At 53.7% G+C, this 14,211-nt stretch overlaps 5 protein-coding genes across 5 annotated transcripts; 1 reads left to right on the forward strand and 4 right to left on the reverse strand.

Annotated features, from left to right (window-relative positions):
* Positions 1 to 725: 725 nt before the first annotated feature.
* COCVIDRAFT_35672 (hypothetical protein) lies at positions 726 to 2,933 on the reverse strand (the record flags this gene model as incomplete). Its single annotated transcript, XM_014703644.1, has 3 exons — positions 726 to 1,072; positions 1,161 to 1,609; positions 1,681 to 2,933. The coding sequence occupies 3 exons, from the start codon at positions 2,931 to 2,933 to the stop codon at positions 726 to 728; spliced, it is 2,049 nt and encodes a 682-aa protein (XP_014559130.1).
* A 1,016-nt stretch (positions 2,934 to 3,949) lies between these two features.
* COCVIDRAFT_13955 (hypothetical protein) lies at positions 3,950 to 4,282 on the reverse strand (the record flags this gene model as incomplete). The annotated part of the gene is made up of 1 exon (XM_014703548.1): positions 3,950 to 4,282. The coding sequence occupies one exon, from the start codon at positions 4,280 to 4,282 to the stop codon at positions 3,950 to 3,952; it is 333 nt and encodes a 110-aa protein (XP_014559034.1).
* A 576-nt stretch (positions 4,283 to 4,858) lies between these two features.
* Positions 4,859 to 7,836, forward strand: COCVIDRAFT_92745 (hypothetical protein; the record flags this gene model as incomplete). The annotated part of the gene is made up of 2 exons (XM_014703645.1): positions 4,859 to 6,661; positions 6,715 to 7,836. The coding sequence occupies 2 exons, from the start codon at positions 4,859 to 4,861 to the stop codon at positions 7,834 to 7,836; spliced, it is 2,925 nt and encodes a 974-aa protein (XP_014559131.1).
* Positions 7,837 to 8,819: 983 nt separating this feature from the next.
* On the reverse strand, positions 8,820 to 10,337 carry COCVIDRAFT_92856 (hypothetical protein; the record flags this gene model as incomplete). Its single annotated transcript, XM_014703646.1, has 3 exons — positions 8,820 to 8,944; positions 9,488 to 10,040; positions 10,095 to 10,337. 3 exons carry the CDS (start codon positions 10,335 to 10,337, stop codon positions 8,820 to 8,822), a joined length of 921 nt encoding a protein of 306 aa, XP_014559132.1.
* Positions 10,338 to 11,335: 998 nt separating this feature from the next.
* Positions 11,336 to 12,932, reverse strand: COCVIDRAFT_92711 (hypothetical protein; the record flags this gene model as incomplete). The annotated part of the gene is made up of 3 exons (XM_014703647.1): positions 11,336 to 12,504; positions 12,558 to 12,854; positions 12,905 to 12,932. 3 exons carry the CDS (start codon positions 12,930 to 12,932, stop codon positions 11,336 to 11,338), a joined length of 1,494 nt encoding a protein of 497 aa, XP_014559133.1.
* Between the last annotated feature and the right edge of the window lie 1,279 nt (positions 12,933 to 14,211).

Consider the following 14,211-nt stretch of genomic DNA (forward strand, 5'->3'; position numbering starts at 1 on the left):
TCCTTCTCTATTCCCTTTTAGCCGTAAAGGCTGGGGGATATGGAGGGGGGAGGGGAGAATGCAAAAATGTGGGATGGAAAACAAAAAGAAAAGTCATGATTGGGGAAGAGAGAAAAAAAAAAGGGGGGGGGGAATGCAAAGCATGCGCAATGTTGAAGAGAGAGAAAGAGAGAAAGAGGGTGTAGGAGGAATTGCTAGACCCTTTTTTTTGCTTTATACCAAAAACGTTTGTATGTGTTTATCTTGGTCTTTCTTTTTCTTCTCTTGTCTTGTCTTGTCTTGTCTTCGTTTTTTTTGTTTTCTTGCTTTCTGAACGCAGAGTTGAAGCGAAGCGAATTGGAAAAGAAATGAGAAGAAGAGAGAGAGAGAGAGAGAGAGAGAGAGAGAGAGAGAGAGAGGGATGGACGAGGTTTTGATGTTTGTCGATTCCGAGTCTTTCTTTGTCTGAATGCCAAATGATTGAATGATGGAAGGGGAGGGTATATTATAGAAACTTTTTTTTAGAGCAAGAAGCCGTATGTATGTATGTATTAATGATGAAGGGATGATGGTTTAAAAATAACGTTCAGATTTTGAATAGAAGTTCAACGTGACGAAATCGAGTTGAGAAGTGAGAAATAAAAAAAGTCTCCCTAATTGCGTTCTTACCATTTGCCCAAGTTGGACAAGGGAGGAAGAAACCAAGAATATGTAAAAAGTCTACAACTGCAAATCCCCAACCACACCTACTTGTTGTAATACTCCAACCCGAACCCTAAAGCCTTGCACTGCGCCTCTTCTCTAAAACCCGTCATACCACCCTTCTTCCCTACATCTAGTGCTTTCAACATTGGATTCTTGACATCAACCGGACCCCAAGTTCCCTGCACCTCCAGCATGACCGTAGTATTCGTGAAACCCCTAGTTTTCAAGAAGGCAGGATCGGGGTTGGGATTGCCCGTTCGGGCGAAAGCAGTCCAGGAATCGAGGACGAGTTGGGAAAAGGGAATGTCATAGTCGTCGCGGAGGGGTCTGCCTTGTGGGACGACGGTGCCGAAGACGGTGGTTAGCTCGCCCGAGTGGCATTTGTAGTCTGCATTTGAAAATTGGTGAGCTGGGGTATCCCCTGTTTGAAACCTGATGTGTAGTTTTGTTTTCTCTTCGAGAGTATGGTAACTTACACGGTAGATTTGGGTCGCCAAACGGGTGATCTGGTGTGATGAGAGCTTCGCAAGCTGGGGGATTGGGACTCCACCCTTTAAGCTGGAAGGATCTATCGAATTCGTAGGCGTAGACTTTATCGAAGATGCGGTTTGCGGCTCCGGTGTAGGCAGTACTTTGCCCCAAACATCTCAACTGGGCGTCCGTGGCTACCCTTGTGGTGAGGTTGAAAATGGCAAGCGTACTGTTGGCGATATCTGGAAGGGGAAAGGTGTTTGAGGCAAGAATGGTGGAAGCAGGGTAACCTTGAGAAGAGAGGACGTCAGAGAGGTTGGAGGAGGTTGGATAGGACGTAAACGACGAGCCATCGTCGTGCATGATGCCCATCATGACGGGTTGTTTTAGTTTGGGTGCTGTTGGGCCAAGAAGGAGGGAGTTTGTTAACAATTTACCATCAATGACTGGGAAGCTGGGAGACTGTTAGCTTGCTGTTGATGCAGGTACTCTCCGTGGAACACTGTGACGAGAGAATTTACTGACCCAGCAATGTTTTTAGCATTGATCAATGCCCATGGATCCACCTTGCGTAGGCATTGGACCATGTCCTCACCCTGGAGCTGCCCACACCCCATTTCAGCGACGACACCCTGGGTACGTTTGGTTTCTTCTGCAATAGTCAAGTAGTTTGAAAAGGCTGACGAGTAGCTCATGCCTTGAGGGTTGCTCATCATAATTGAGCGTGCAAACTTGCCTTGTGCCCGTGGTGATGCCAGCAAGGCTCTTACCAGAGATGCTCCTGCACTCTGTCCGAAGACGGTAATTCTGTCTTTGTCGCCGCCAAAGTCACCAATATGAGCACGAACCCAGTCCAAGGCGGTAATCACGTCGCCGAGACCATAATTTCCTGTCAGTGAAGTATTGCTTAGGGCAAGACCGCCAAGGGTGGACAGGCGATAGTCGACGGACACGACGACAACGTCTCCTCGAGATGCCAGGGCCGAGCCGTCATAGGTAGGATCACTTGCTGTTCCAGTGAGGAAACCGCCGCCATGCAACCAGACCATGACGGCCTTGAGCTTTGGAGCTTTGTTTACAGGGTTGGGGAGATATGGGGTCCATATGTTGAGGAAGAAGCAGTCTTCGGCATAGACGTTTGGGTCTGGAGAGTCAGACGAAACCTGCATACATATGGGGGCATAGTCGAGTGCCGTCGTGTTTGAACCAGGCGTAGGGGGTAAGTATTTGGAGTGGGTAAAGCGGGCTGGAACAGCGCCATACTTGATGCCCAAGAAACGAAAGGACGGGGAAGAGTCATCCCGACGGCCTATCATGGTAGCATTGTTAGTTGTGACGGCAATGCGGGGTAGGGAAGTGGAAGCAGCGGCGGTTGAGCACAAAACAGGCAAGTGCTTGTCACATGGGTGGTGCTCCAATTGGCCACGAGTAGATATTGCTGTGCACTGTGAGGTGGAGTTGCCGTCGACCCAGAGGAGACAGTCAGGACCAGCGAGTTTTGCATAACTGAGGTATTCGAGATAGGCCGAGTCTTGGGCATGGCTGCGGGGGTTCCAGAGGGTGGTGTCGAGAGCAGCGCATTGGGAACGGGCGGCAGAATAGGTATAAGGGGTGGTTAGCAAGATGCTTGCGGCCCTTCTGCTGGAAGCCTGGCCGTAGAGGTCATTGTGAGTGATGATGGACAAATCAGATGCAAGTGATTGAGGGCTGGGTATGCCAGATGCGCCAGCAGAGAGGAGCAGATGGAAGACGGAGAGGAGGCCCAAAAGCGCAGCCATGATGAAAACGGAAGGCGACTCTGTTGACATTGACAGGTCCATGATGCAGCATTTTATACATTAGCCCACGGTCTAGCATGTTGAGTATGTCACGGCCAGCGTCTTCCGTTGGACGGCACGGGTGAAGGAAAATTAATTAGTCGAGGAAGAAGTCGAGTGGCGATATGGTATAGTTGTAGAAAGCGGGAAGAGAGAAGGAGCTCATTGGAAGGCGGTGGCAGGGAAACGGGCAGGCGCGACCGACAAGGCCGGCCGACGGACAAACCCCGTCAGGGTCATTGTGGAGGCAAGGCGAGAGAGGGCAGGGCGGACTAGGACGACGACGATGGCCAGGCAGTCGTTGTTCGGGGGGATGCTTGGGTCGCAAGGGCCCGTGGGCGCAAAACAAAGCAAGAGACGGACGTGGGCTGGCGTGTGATATAAGTAGCATCAATGGGTACATATGCTAACTACTACGGTATGGCAGGTGGCCCAGCTGCTGCAGGCCGTTGGCAATGACGTTTGGGTGGCGGCGCAGTGTTTCAGCAGCGCGCGCCCTGTCCCTGTTTACGATTCGCCGCCTCTCTGGCTCGCGTCGCCTGCCCGGGTGAACAGCGGCATCGCGCACATTTGCACATGGACACGATGCATCGGCGCATGCATGCACGCGCACGGCTATATCCAGCTGGTGGTTGGGCGCGCAGGCCAGAGGGCGGCGCGGGAAGAGAGACGGGGGTGTGAGAGAGAGAGGGAGGGAGAGAGGGAGAGAGGGAGAGAGAGGGAGAGGGAAAGGCACAGGGAGGGCTCCGTCACCGCAGCCAGCCAGCCAACGCTCGGACTGCAGGCGAACTCGATCTGCGCGCCAAAGCAAACAGACCCCGGCCATCCAGCCATAGCGACGCCGCTGATTGGCTACTGGACCCTGTGCTGCCTGCTCCACGGAATCCGCTGCTGCCGTTTCTTCTCGTCACATCCACGCCCAAACGTCGACCCCCCCCAGGCCTACCGCATTTCCTGCTCGTCCCATATCAGCCGTATCATCCACCCTCTCTCTCTTTTGATGCGTGCATATCCTGTCCTCGATGCAACATGTCGCCCCAGAGCCCCCGACGGCCCTCGCCTCCACTCTGCCCGCGTTGTGGCTCGGGGACGGCGGCCGCCGCCACGGCCACGCCAGCCACATGCTGATATCTTGAGACCGCGCTTCCTGCAACCCCTCGGTGACTAATGCCCTCTAGCCCTCCCAGCTCCCTCCTGGCCTTGTCCTTGGGCACCGCGCACAGACCACCTGCGCTAAGCCCGTCTCGCTCGCCAGCGTCGGGGCCATTCATTCTCTCACGACATTCGCACGCTCGATTCTCCACTGCCATTCTGACTCCCATACCGCACCACGCCCCCGTTGCCCCAGCCAGCCTGCCCTCCATCTGCTCTGCTAACGTCGCAGCCGCTGTCGCCATCCGCCTCGACGGCCACGAGTGCGCGCGCCCTCTCCTCTGGTGCCGCTGTCTCCTCTCTCCCCCCCTCCCAGCCGACTGCTCCCTCCGACGCCGCCTCGAGCCTCGCATCCTCACCACACTGCCTGGCCACCGGCGCACCCCATCACGTCTCGTAAAACGTCTCAATACCCTCTCTTCATGATATCCGCGAGATATCGCCTTGCCACTGACGTCTCCGAGCCCGTGTTGTCGCCTTCTAGCTTGCCAGCTCGCGCTGCAACTGGACACGCAGCCCTCTTTCCCTTGGCTGCATCTGCTCCATAAGCGCCTGGAAATCCTTCTACTCCCAGCTTTGTCCTTGGTGCTGCTCACTCGTTCCGTCTCGAGCTGCCGTTGGTAGCTCTGCTCTCCCTGTCCGCGTCCTGGGCGTCATGCGATCCCCACAACACACATCTTGAGCAACCCACTACACAAACACCACTCCTCAGTACCGTGCCTGCCTGCCAGATTATGACAGACGTCTCGGCGGTTCAGGCGTATGCTGATCCTCAGCCGGCTCCCCTCGCCCTTTACGCTGGTCCTCCACCACCCGTCTTTGCCCAAGCTTCTCCACCCCTAGACGGCGTCGTTGAAGAGGAAGAATCGTCCACAATCAAGTGCATCTGCGGCTACGCCGACGACGATGGCAACACGGTGCTGTGCGAGAAGTGCGACACGTGGCAGCACATTGTGTGCTACTACGAGTCTGCACAGCATGTGCCCGACGTGCACGAATGCGCAGACTGCCTGCCGCGCCTGGTCGACGCAAAGAGCGCCTCGGAGAAGCAACGCATCCGACGAGAGATGCACAACATTGGCGAGCGCAAAGGCCGGCCAAAGGCGTCTGCAAAGAACCCCAAGAAGCGCCCAAAGGACTCCCTCGTGCCAATGCAGGCCAATGCCTGGCCCACGCAAACCAACGGCGACCTATACTACCCCCCTGACCGCAAGAGCGGAAGCCCACGAGATCAGCCTCCTCCAAACAAGCGGCCCAAGACCAACCATCGCTCTTCTGCTTCTATGAGCGTCGTCAGCCAAGCACCAGCTCTTGCGCCCACATCACGCAAGCGAGGCGCGTCTATTCTGGTCAACGGCCACAGTCCCGTAAAGTCACCGTCGAATCCCGACGGTCCCGTAGAGGATTACTCGTACGAGTTTATGCATCTCTACCGTCAGCCCGAGCCGCCTTCTGCAGAGTCCAACTCGTATACGCGCATCGATGTTGCCAACGACATTGCCATGTGGCTTCAAGACCCAGAAGCGCTTGCAGAGGCAAGCGGAGGCAAGAAGCCACAAGACATTTTTTCACGCATTGACAGCACCATACAGGATCTCGAAACCAAAACTGCGCCAGAAATCGTGAAACAGACAGACGTCGACTCGGCTATACTAGCGCATGGCCTTCACCCTCAGTGGCACTTTATTACAGCCGAGACACCAGTCCCTGACGGAGGTTACGTTGGCGAGCTCAAGGGTCTCATCGGCCGCAAAACCGACTACTATTCAGATCCCTCAAATCGATGGGATCTCCTGCGACATCCCGAACCATTTGTCTTTTTCCCTCCCCACCTACCCATCTACATTGACACGCGGCGCGAAGGCAACATACTCCGATACGCCAGAAGGAGCTGTAACCCCAACATGTCCATGAAGATTTTGATTGACTCGAGCAACGACTACCACTTTAGCTTCCTGGCAACTCGCGAAATCAGTCCTGGAGAAGAGCTCACCGTTGGCTGGGACATTGACTCCGAAGTACAAAAGCAACTAGCCAAGGTTGTCACCAACGGCGCCAAGGAGGGCTTCCGGAAGATCCAGCCTTGGGTGTCGTGTGTCCTCGCAAACTTTGGCGGCTGTGCTTGTGACATTTCCAACGGCAACGAGTGCCTTTTGGAGCGAGCCCGTCGCAACAATCCCGTCACAGAGTCAGCAAAGACCAAAGGCAAGAAGATGAAGAAATCTCAAACATCCCCTACAAGCACCGGCCATGCAACCAACAGCCGCGCAGGCAGCGAATTGGCCAACCGCGACATTGTGGACGACGACCAAATGGACGCCCGCTCTACTTCTGGCTCCCACAAATCAAGCAGTCGCGATATTACACCAGCGACCCATGTTTCCCTCGACGGCGAACTCAAACTATCGGAGCGTGAGAAGAGGAAGATCCAGCATCAGGAGCTCTTGTTCCAGAAGCTCGATCACGACGAGCACAAGGGAAAGAGGAAACGCACTAGCGCTGGATCTAACCTCAACACACCGAACCTCTCATCTTCTGTAAGAAGTCTCCCCCACATTGTCTACTGGGTCTTTCTAATTCTAAGCAACAGAGACGCTCCGGAAACCCCGAGCCTTCACCGTCAGCTCGTCATCGGGAACACAGCCACGGTGTGGCCCGCAAGACTTCAGGAAGTTCTATAAAGACAAACGGGCGTGCACCGGCCAGACCGAAGCCCGTCTATGTGGATGCATCGACGCAAACGGCACAGGATGATGATGCAAAGCTACCAGCTTGCACCAAGCCGCGCCAGTTGAAGCCTCCAATGTCATTCAAGCGCAAACTTTTACAGCAAGCCCAAGAGGATAAGCTGCAACGCGAACGAATGCGGTCGGCATCTGTGAAGATGGAAGTCCGATCCCCGGCTCTGAAAGACGTTTCTTCAAACAAGCCCTCTCCACTGCCACCGTCACCACCGCTCGAGGAGCCTTCTGTAATGGATACATCAACCGAGCCTGTACCTGACACGAGGCAGCACAAGGAACTCACTCCCGCCAAGGAGCCCTCGCCTGAGCCTACTGTAGATGTTGAGATGACGGATGCTGAAGTCGCTGCTCCCAAGTCTCCAGAACCAAAGACCGAGGAGTTGCCTGACGCACCTAGACCACAGACTCCGCGCGAAACCTCTTGTCCACCTAACCAACCATCTGCCCCGCCGTGGTCGGCCTCAATACCAACCGAACCATCACCAAAGTCTACAGCAGAATTCCCGCCTCAATCCGCTGATATGGAAGTCGAAACTCCTGTAAAGCAGGATTCGGCCAGCGCAGTTAACAATACCCCCACCACTTCTGTATCGAGCTCTGCGCCCGTGACCGATAGTGCCGCTGCACCCTCTCCAGCCGCATCAACGATTGCGTCGCCCTTCTCTCCTGCTGTTAACAGTGCCGTCAAGGCAACACCAGCACGCAAAAAGCTCAGTCTAAGTGACTACACCAATCGCAACCGCAAGACCAAGTTGGCTCAGACACAGTCGACCGGTTCAAATGCCACGCCGCCACTGACTACATCGCAATCCACAAGCTCTCCAACGCTATCGACAGCCAGTCTTCCAAACACAAACTCTCCACCGCCCAAGGTCGTGGAACCTGTCCTGGCACCCGTAGCAGAGGAGCCGAAGCCTACCGAGGTATCCGTTGCACCTACTATTGCGGCTACTTCTACTTCGATATGAGCGACATGATTCACGATACCCCCGCTCTTGTTTTGCAACCAGTTTTTACGGGCCGCCGGGCGACTCGCGTGGTTTCTCCTTCTCCTTTTTTTTCGGAGTGTAAAAATATGTAATGATTATAAGTCGAATGATTTTTCTTCCTACCCTTTTTTTTTCTTTCTCTTATCTACTCTTTTCTTTATCCAGACGACTTGAAGTGTTCGGTCTCGGGGTCTTATTCTTTTTTTTTGGTGTTGTTGCTGTTGAACTCATTGATTTGATGTCATTGAAGGGTGACGGAGGGTAGTGAGTGAAGTTTTGATTCAAATATGATATGTGGAAAGGAACAGGAAAGGGGACTTATATACTACAAAAAAGAACAAAAGGCAGGATACATTTTTCTTCGCCGCGAAGCGAGAGCGAGCTCGAGTATTTATTTTCCATTGTTGCAATGTGCAAATGAGGCTGGTTGGGACGGTGTTGTAAGCAGATGATTGCTAGATCAAAGCGAAATAGCATTGTTGACCAGGACTGACGGTCCTGTTTTGTTGCCCTTGAGTATTTTCCCGACTGTCTTGATGGAACTTGGTGGGGGAATGAGCACGCTTGGATCCGCTTTCTCCATTTCTCGCAAGATACATACAACACAATACAATACATCAAGCCACTCCCAACAAGGAGTAAAAAACAAATCAAAACACGTGCGGACATTTGAGTGGAAATATCTAGTAACTAGTAATGTATGTTTTTTCCCCCTCTTAACACTTCATCTGTCATTTATCATCTAAAGAAAGCCCCCCCCCCTCTTCTAAGCCACACCTTTCTACCCATAAAAACCGCCAAATAAAAATTACAAAATCGAAGAATCGAAGAATCTAAGAAGAAGAAAAATTGGGTATTACATTCACATATTCCACACACACACACACCCCAAATCTACGTAACGACAAAACCCCCCAAAATATCATCCTATATGAAAAGAACCTCCCCCCCCGTGTTACCCATCACCTCCCTCCCCTCCTCCTCTCAAACACCGCATCAAAATACCCCGGCACCTTCTCTCTTCCTTCTCCCTCAGCACCAGCAACCCTCCGAGTCTCCCCCCCAAGCTCACTCTTCTGTCCCACCTCTCGTTCAACCGGCGTGATAGCATCAGCAGCATCGCCTGTGGGACCTAATTCGTGTCTTATTTGTACCTGCTGCTGCTGCTGTTGCTGCTGCTGCTGAGTAGGAGGAAGAGGAGGAGGAGGAGGAGTGTAGTATTCAACAGGGGTGTAAGCGGGATGGTGGGGTGGCGGGGTTTGTGTGTCGTATTTCCCAGGTAAAGAATATGGGGGGTGGATGTGTGGGTGAGGTGGAGGTGGTGGTGGTGTTGGGATTGGACTTGGTGAGGAGGTTGGAGCGCGTGGAGGAGGGAAGTATAGGGGGATTTGGGATAAGGAAGCGGGGTAGGAGGGGTATTGTTGGTGGTATGGGGTTGTGGTTTCTGGGGATGCAGAGGGGAGGTGGTGGTGGTGAGGATGATGGGGTTGGTGCATGTAGTATTGTTGGTGGTGATGTAGGGCGTTGTTGTTACTACTGTCGGGTGCTGAACTGCTAGTCCCGAGTTCGGCTCGAGATTCCAACATGCGTGTTTCGCCGCTTGGAGATGTGTCTGGACGGGGTGATAGACGACCGGCTTTGCGTTTTATCTCGTCTTTTAGGGATTTGGTGCGGCCCCAGAAGAAGAAGAGGAGGGCGGCGAGGATGGTGATGCTGGCGCTGGTGACGGACATGGCAATTATGGCGCGGGTGGAGAGACGGCTTTTAGTGTTGGTTGTATTTTCTGTAACAGGACTGGATGTTGGATTTGGAGTGCTGCTCGATGGGTTGCTAGGCCAGGATGTTTCTTCAGCTGGAAAGGGCTCGCCTGGGTTGAGCATGTATTTGCTGTCCATTGCCATTTGTTGCTGCTCTTGTACACTCGCTGATGCATTCGGATTAATGGCTCCCACCATGCCATAGTTTATGCAACTACCAGGGGCAGAGCAGTAGAAGAAGATGGGATCGGTATCATTAATGATGATACGGTATGTGGGTGGTAAGGACAAGACCGTGTCGACGGGATGGAAGTTGGAAAAGAAACCTATTTTAGATGCTCCTGTCATCTCATAGGGTATGCATGGAAAACCGTATTCGGCGCGAACAACGCTGTGGTTGAGCGGGTAAAAGGCAAATTCTACAGTCTACGTAAAACAGTTAGGATAGAGGTCGGTATCAAGAGTAGCAGGCCAGCTTACATCACCAACATTGGCCACTGTTGCCTCGGGTCTGAACTTGTGATCTGCTAGACCAACTTGAATTGTATGTGTCTGTGCTGGTGCTGTGGTCGTCGAGCTCGGTTGGCCTGGTGTTATCGCTGATGCCGTCACGACTTGAACGTCGGGCTGAACACTGTCGTGTGCCAAGCATGTTGTAGGAAGTTGAATAGAAACAAGCAGAAATTGAAGAAATGCAGCCACCCAGCACCGTGACCCACGCATTTTCATAAGTATTATTGTAAATTGTAAAACCTTTTGAAATGAGTGGCCTGCACGTCTGTCTTCAATACTGTAGTGAGATCAAAGGAAGACTTTGATTCTGAGAAAGAAAAAAAAACCAAGATGAAGGGGCATAGTCAGTGCTATGGTCCGCTACCTTACCATGGCAGTGGTAAAGTAAACAAGGACGCATATACGAAGCACACATCTCAACATGTCAAAGAATGCCCATGGGTAGCCACGGCTAGGGCGTTCGAGATGAGCCCCCATGTACCATGTATTTGCGCTATCCAGTTTTCGGCACGGCTGCAACAAAGAGAATGACCCGAATTGGAGAGACTCGGTGGCCTCAAGCGGCGCGCCACGGCACTAACAAAGACGGTGATACAAAGAACCTCGGTATTGCGCGCCGCTAGAGGAACATCTGCAAGCATCATAACTTGAATACCCGGACATGTTTGAAGAGGGACGGGGGTTAGATTTCAGCCTCAACCCCACCGCATTTCAGAACCAGGACTGACAGGGATGCAAGGGCAAGGCCAGCCAATGTGCACAAATGTTCGAACGCGACATCTTCCATGTAAATTGCCAGGATCCTCACATGGATAGGATGCATTCAACGTCCATGTAATGATTCTGCACGACACGACAACGTGTGTACATGCGAGTAAGTGGTACAAGGGTTGGAATCTTAGGTTGCTTTTTGATTATTGATATACTATACAACAAAATAAGAAAATGAGAGGAGTGGTCCGACAAAGCATACCATATCTAGTAACATAGTGCTATGCGACCTGGTATATTCCGTGCAATTGCTCGGGTAGATTCATAACGTACCAGCAAGACGCCATGACCGTGACTCCTGTTGACATGATAGTCTGGCTGCTCTGTTCAGTCGGATAAAAAGACTGAAGCCGGTAACGTCTACGATGACAAAGCACCCCGTATTACTGTGACATGCGTTTGGATCGACTCAAGTGCATGTGCGGCGATCAAAGATCTCAGCGGCCAGGGTCCCCAAACCCAAATGGGTCATTGCTGGCGGAGCTGTTGGACCCAGACCCATAACCTGACGGGGGCACAGACAATTGCTTCCCGCCGAAGCCGTTTGGTTCTGGCAACGGATTCCAGATAGGAAAGCCATCTGGAGGCTGACTCTCGCCTACTGGTTTACCACGAGCATAGTCGACGAGGCTGCCGTTGATTCCAGTGAGTGCCCAAGCAAAGACGGCAACGTCACGGATGCTCTTCATGAAGCTATTTTGAAAGTCCATCGCGGGTCCCGCATGTGCCATGGCTGGGTGTCGCGCACCTAGAGGGTACTGAGGCATCTGCGGCGGTGCAGGATGGAACACGGGTTGTGTTGCCCAGGGAGCCGCAAAGATGCCATTGTACTGGTGGGCTGGCTGTGCAACAGGCATAGCGCCTGGCAACATTGGGCGCGCACGACGCAGGCACACGACAAGTCCGTCCGAGGTGCACGATATAACAGCCTCGAGTTCGATGGGTTCATCACGGGGCTCAGAACGAGGCGAGCTCGCAGATGAGATGGAGGAGCGTGGCGCAGAACCGCCAAACATTGCCTGGTGAGTGGCTGAGCCAGCTGAGCGATAGCTGGGATCTTCCCTTGAGTTTGAGCGTGAGGCTGACGCCTCTGCGCTCTCGTTGGTGCTGTTGTTTGCAACGGACGGCTGTCTAGAACTAGCATCACCTGATGTGCCAAGCCCCACACCACCCTCAGACTCTTCGTCCGAGCTAGTCACATCGGTCATCATATCGTCCTCACTTTCGGATGAGCTAGCTTCGGGTGGGTCGTCCTGACGGGGGTCTCTGAAGAAGAAGCGCATGTACGCAATCGAGTCGTTACCTTTGGCCGACTCGAGACAGCGGACGGCATCCTCGAGACAGTTTGGGGCTATGCAGTAGTAGAAGCTGCGTCCCTTCATGGCTTCGCTCGAAATGCCAATGATCTGCTCTATGCCGCTTGTCGCGTACATGACAGTCAAGGTGCGGGTGAATCTGTTGAGAAACAGGGCAGCGCGGGGCTCATGGGTCTGATCCTCGTGGCCAAGGTCAAACTTGGTTGATAAGTGAGACAGCATATGATAGCGAGGGTCTTTTGGGGAGGAAGCGAATAACTTGCGGACTATGGGCGCCTCAACTGCACGCTCTGATTGGTGCGGGTCAGCATGCATGGAGCGACAAATGGAGTTAGAAGCTTACTCTGACTCTGCATGCCGTGCCGGTAGACGCTGGTGCAGCATACGAGCACATCGTAGACGACCGAGAAGCAGCATTCACAGCCGACCCACTCGCCCTGGCGATTCTTCAGGCGGCAGTAAGACAAGACGGCAGCCTTGTCGAGCCTCACGCCGCGACTGTGCTGTGCTTTGGCGAGGGGAAGTTCGTCTGGATGAAAAAACTGCCACACGGACCTGTTGACGACCTCGTCGGGAGTGTGGCCGAGGATGTCGACAATGGAATCAGACGAGTACAGGATGTGGGCATCGTCGGAGAGGTCTGTCGAGGCTGAGTGTGGGTTCCGGAGAGACGAGATGGAAGGGACATACCATGGATGGTGATGAAGGTGGTGTCCATTGCGGCGGGCAACAAAGGAGCGGAATAGCGGGTGTGGTTTGGACCGTGGTTTGGACCACTCTTGCCCCAAAGAGACCGAATCTAATAATTCGCTCTAAGAGAGGGGACGTTGTCGGACGACCAGGCGACGAGGGAGCGCGGGCTGGTCAAATAGTGTCAGGGTCCAAGGTGGGACGAGAGCACGTTGGCCGGACCGTTGCGCACGGATGCGAATAGCGACGAGGGAACGCAACGCAGTGAAACGGGTGCGACACGAGACGAGCGCGCTGTGGGAGTGAATGGGACAAGAGGCCGAGTATGATACGAGTCAGTTGCAATGATGTAATGCGCGATCACAGACGTCTCCACCGCCCCTCACCCTCGTCGGCGCAGGAATGGAGCAGCGCAGTAAGGATATATGAGGCAGTCCAGGGATAGGGCGCGCCGCAACAAGCTAGAGCTCAGGAGCATATGCAGAATGCAGCGTGTGGAAGTGAGCAGAAAGCTACGAGAGGGCCGAAAGTGACGCGCACCGCACCCCTGTGAGGCCGGAAAAAGGCGGTTGGTTGACGTTGGGCCTAGCTCGCTTGTGGGGTTGGGGTCACAGGGAGGAGTTCCGGATGGTGGGAACGACGCCTAAACAATGCGAGCGAACAGAGCGAACGGCTGCAGCTGTGCCGGGGCCAGGACAGGGAGGCGAGCAGGGCGAGGGCGTGATGAGGAGAAAAGATCGTAGTAAGTATGTGGGAGCAGTGGGTAGTGGGGACAAGGCGATACGAGGTGAGATTTGAAGATTGCCGTCGGATATACTAGTGAGTATGTAGTACGTAGTGTGGGCAAGTATGTAGGTCAGTGGCAGGCGCAGGGCCAGAAAAAAAAGGAAGGGCAAAAGGAACCAAGGACTGTGAGGGCTGATCAAGACGGGCTCGGCAAGTGGAGGTGGCGCTCCGGGAGCGAGGCGAGACTTTGGGGCCATGAGGCATTGGTTAGCGTACCACTGTGAGCAGCGGGGGGGGGTTCAAGCAGCAGCAGCACAGAGCAAGAATGTCACCTGTCAAGACGAGGCCGGTGTTTGAGAGAGTTCAGGGCATGGGCAAGGGGCATCTGTGACAGCGGAGACATGTGCTAGGTGGGGGATGAGTTTTCCTCAAAGGGCCTTGGGCCTGTTGGCGGCAGCAGAGGAGAGCGCAGTGCAGTGCAGTGCAGTGAGGTGGCTACTGGAGGTGTAGTACTAGTAGTAACAAGTATGTACGTAGCCAAGGAGCCCTGCCCATCACCACATGGGCGCTGCAGCCCGTCC

The sequence above is a fragment of the Bipolaris victoriae genome (genome assembly GCF_000527765.1).
Source record: "Bipolaris victoriae FI3 unplaced genomic scaffold scaffold_21, whole genome shotgun sequence".
Lineage (NCBI taxonomy): Eukaryota > Fungi > Ascomycota > Dothideomycetes > Pleosporales > Pleosporaceae > Bipolaris > Bipolaris victoriae.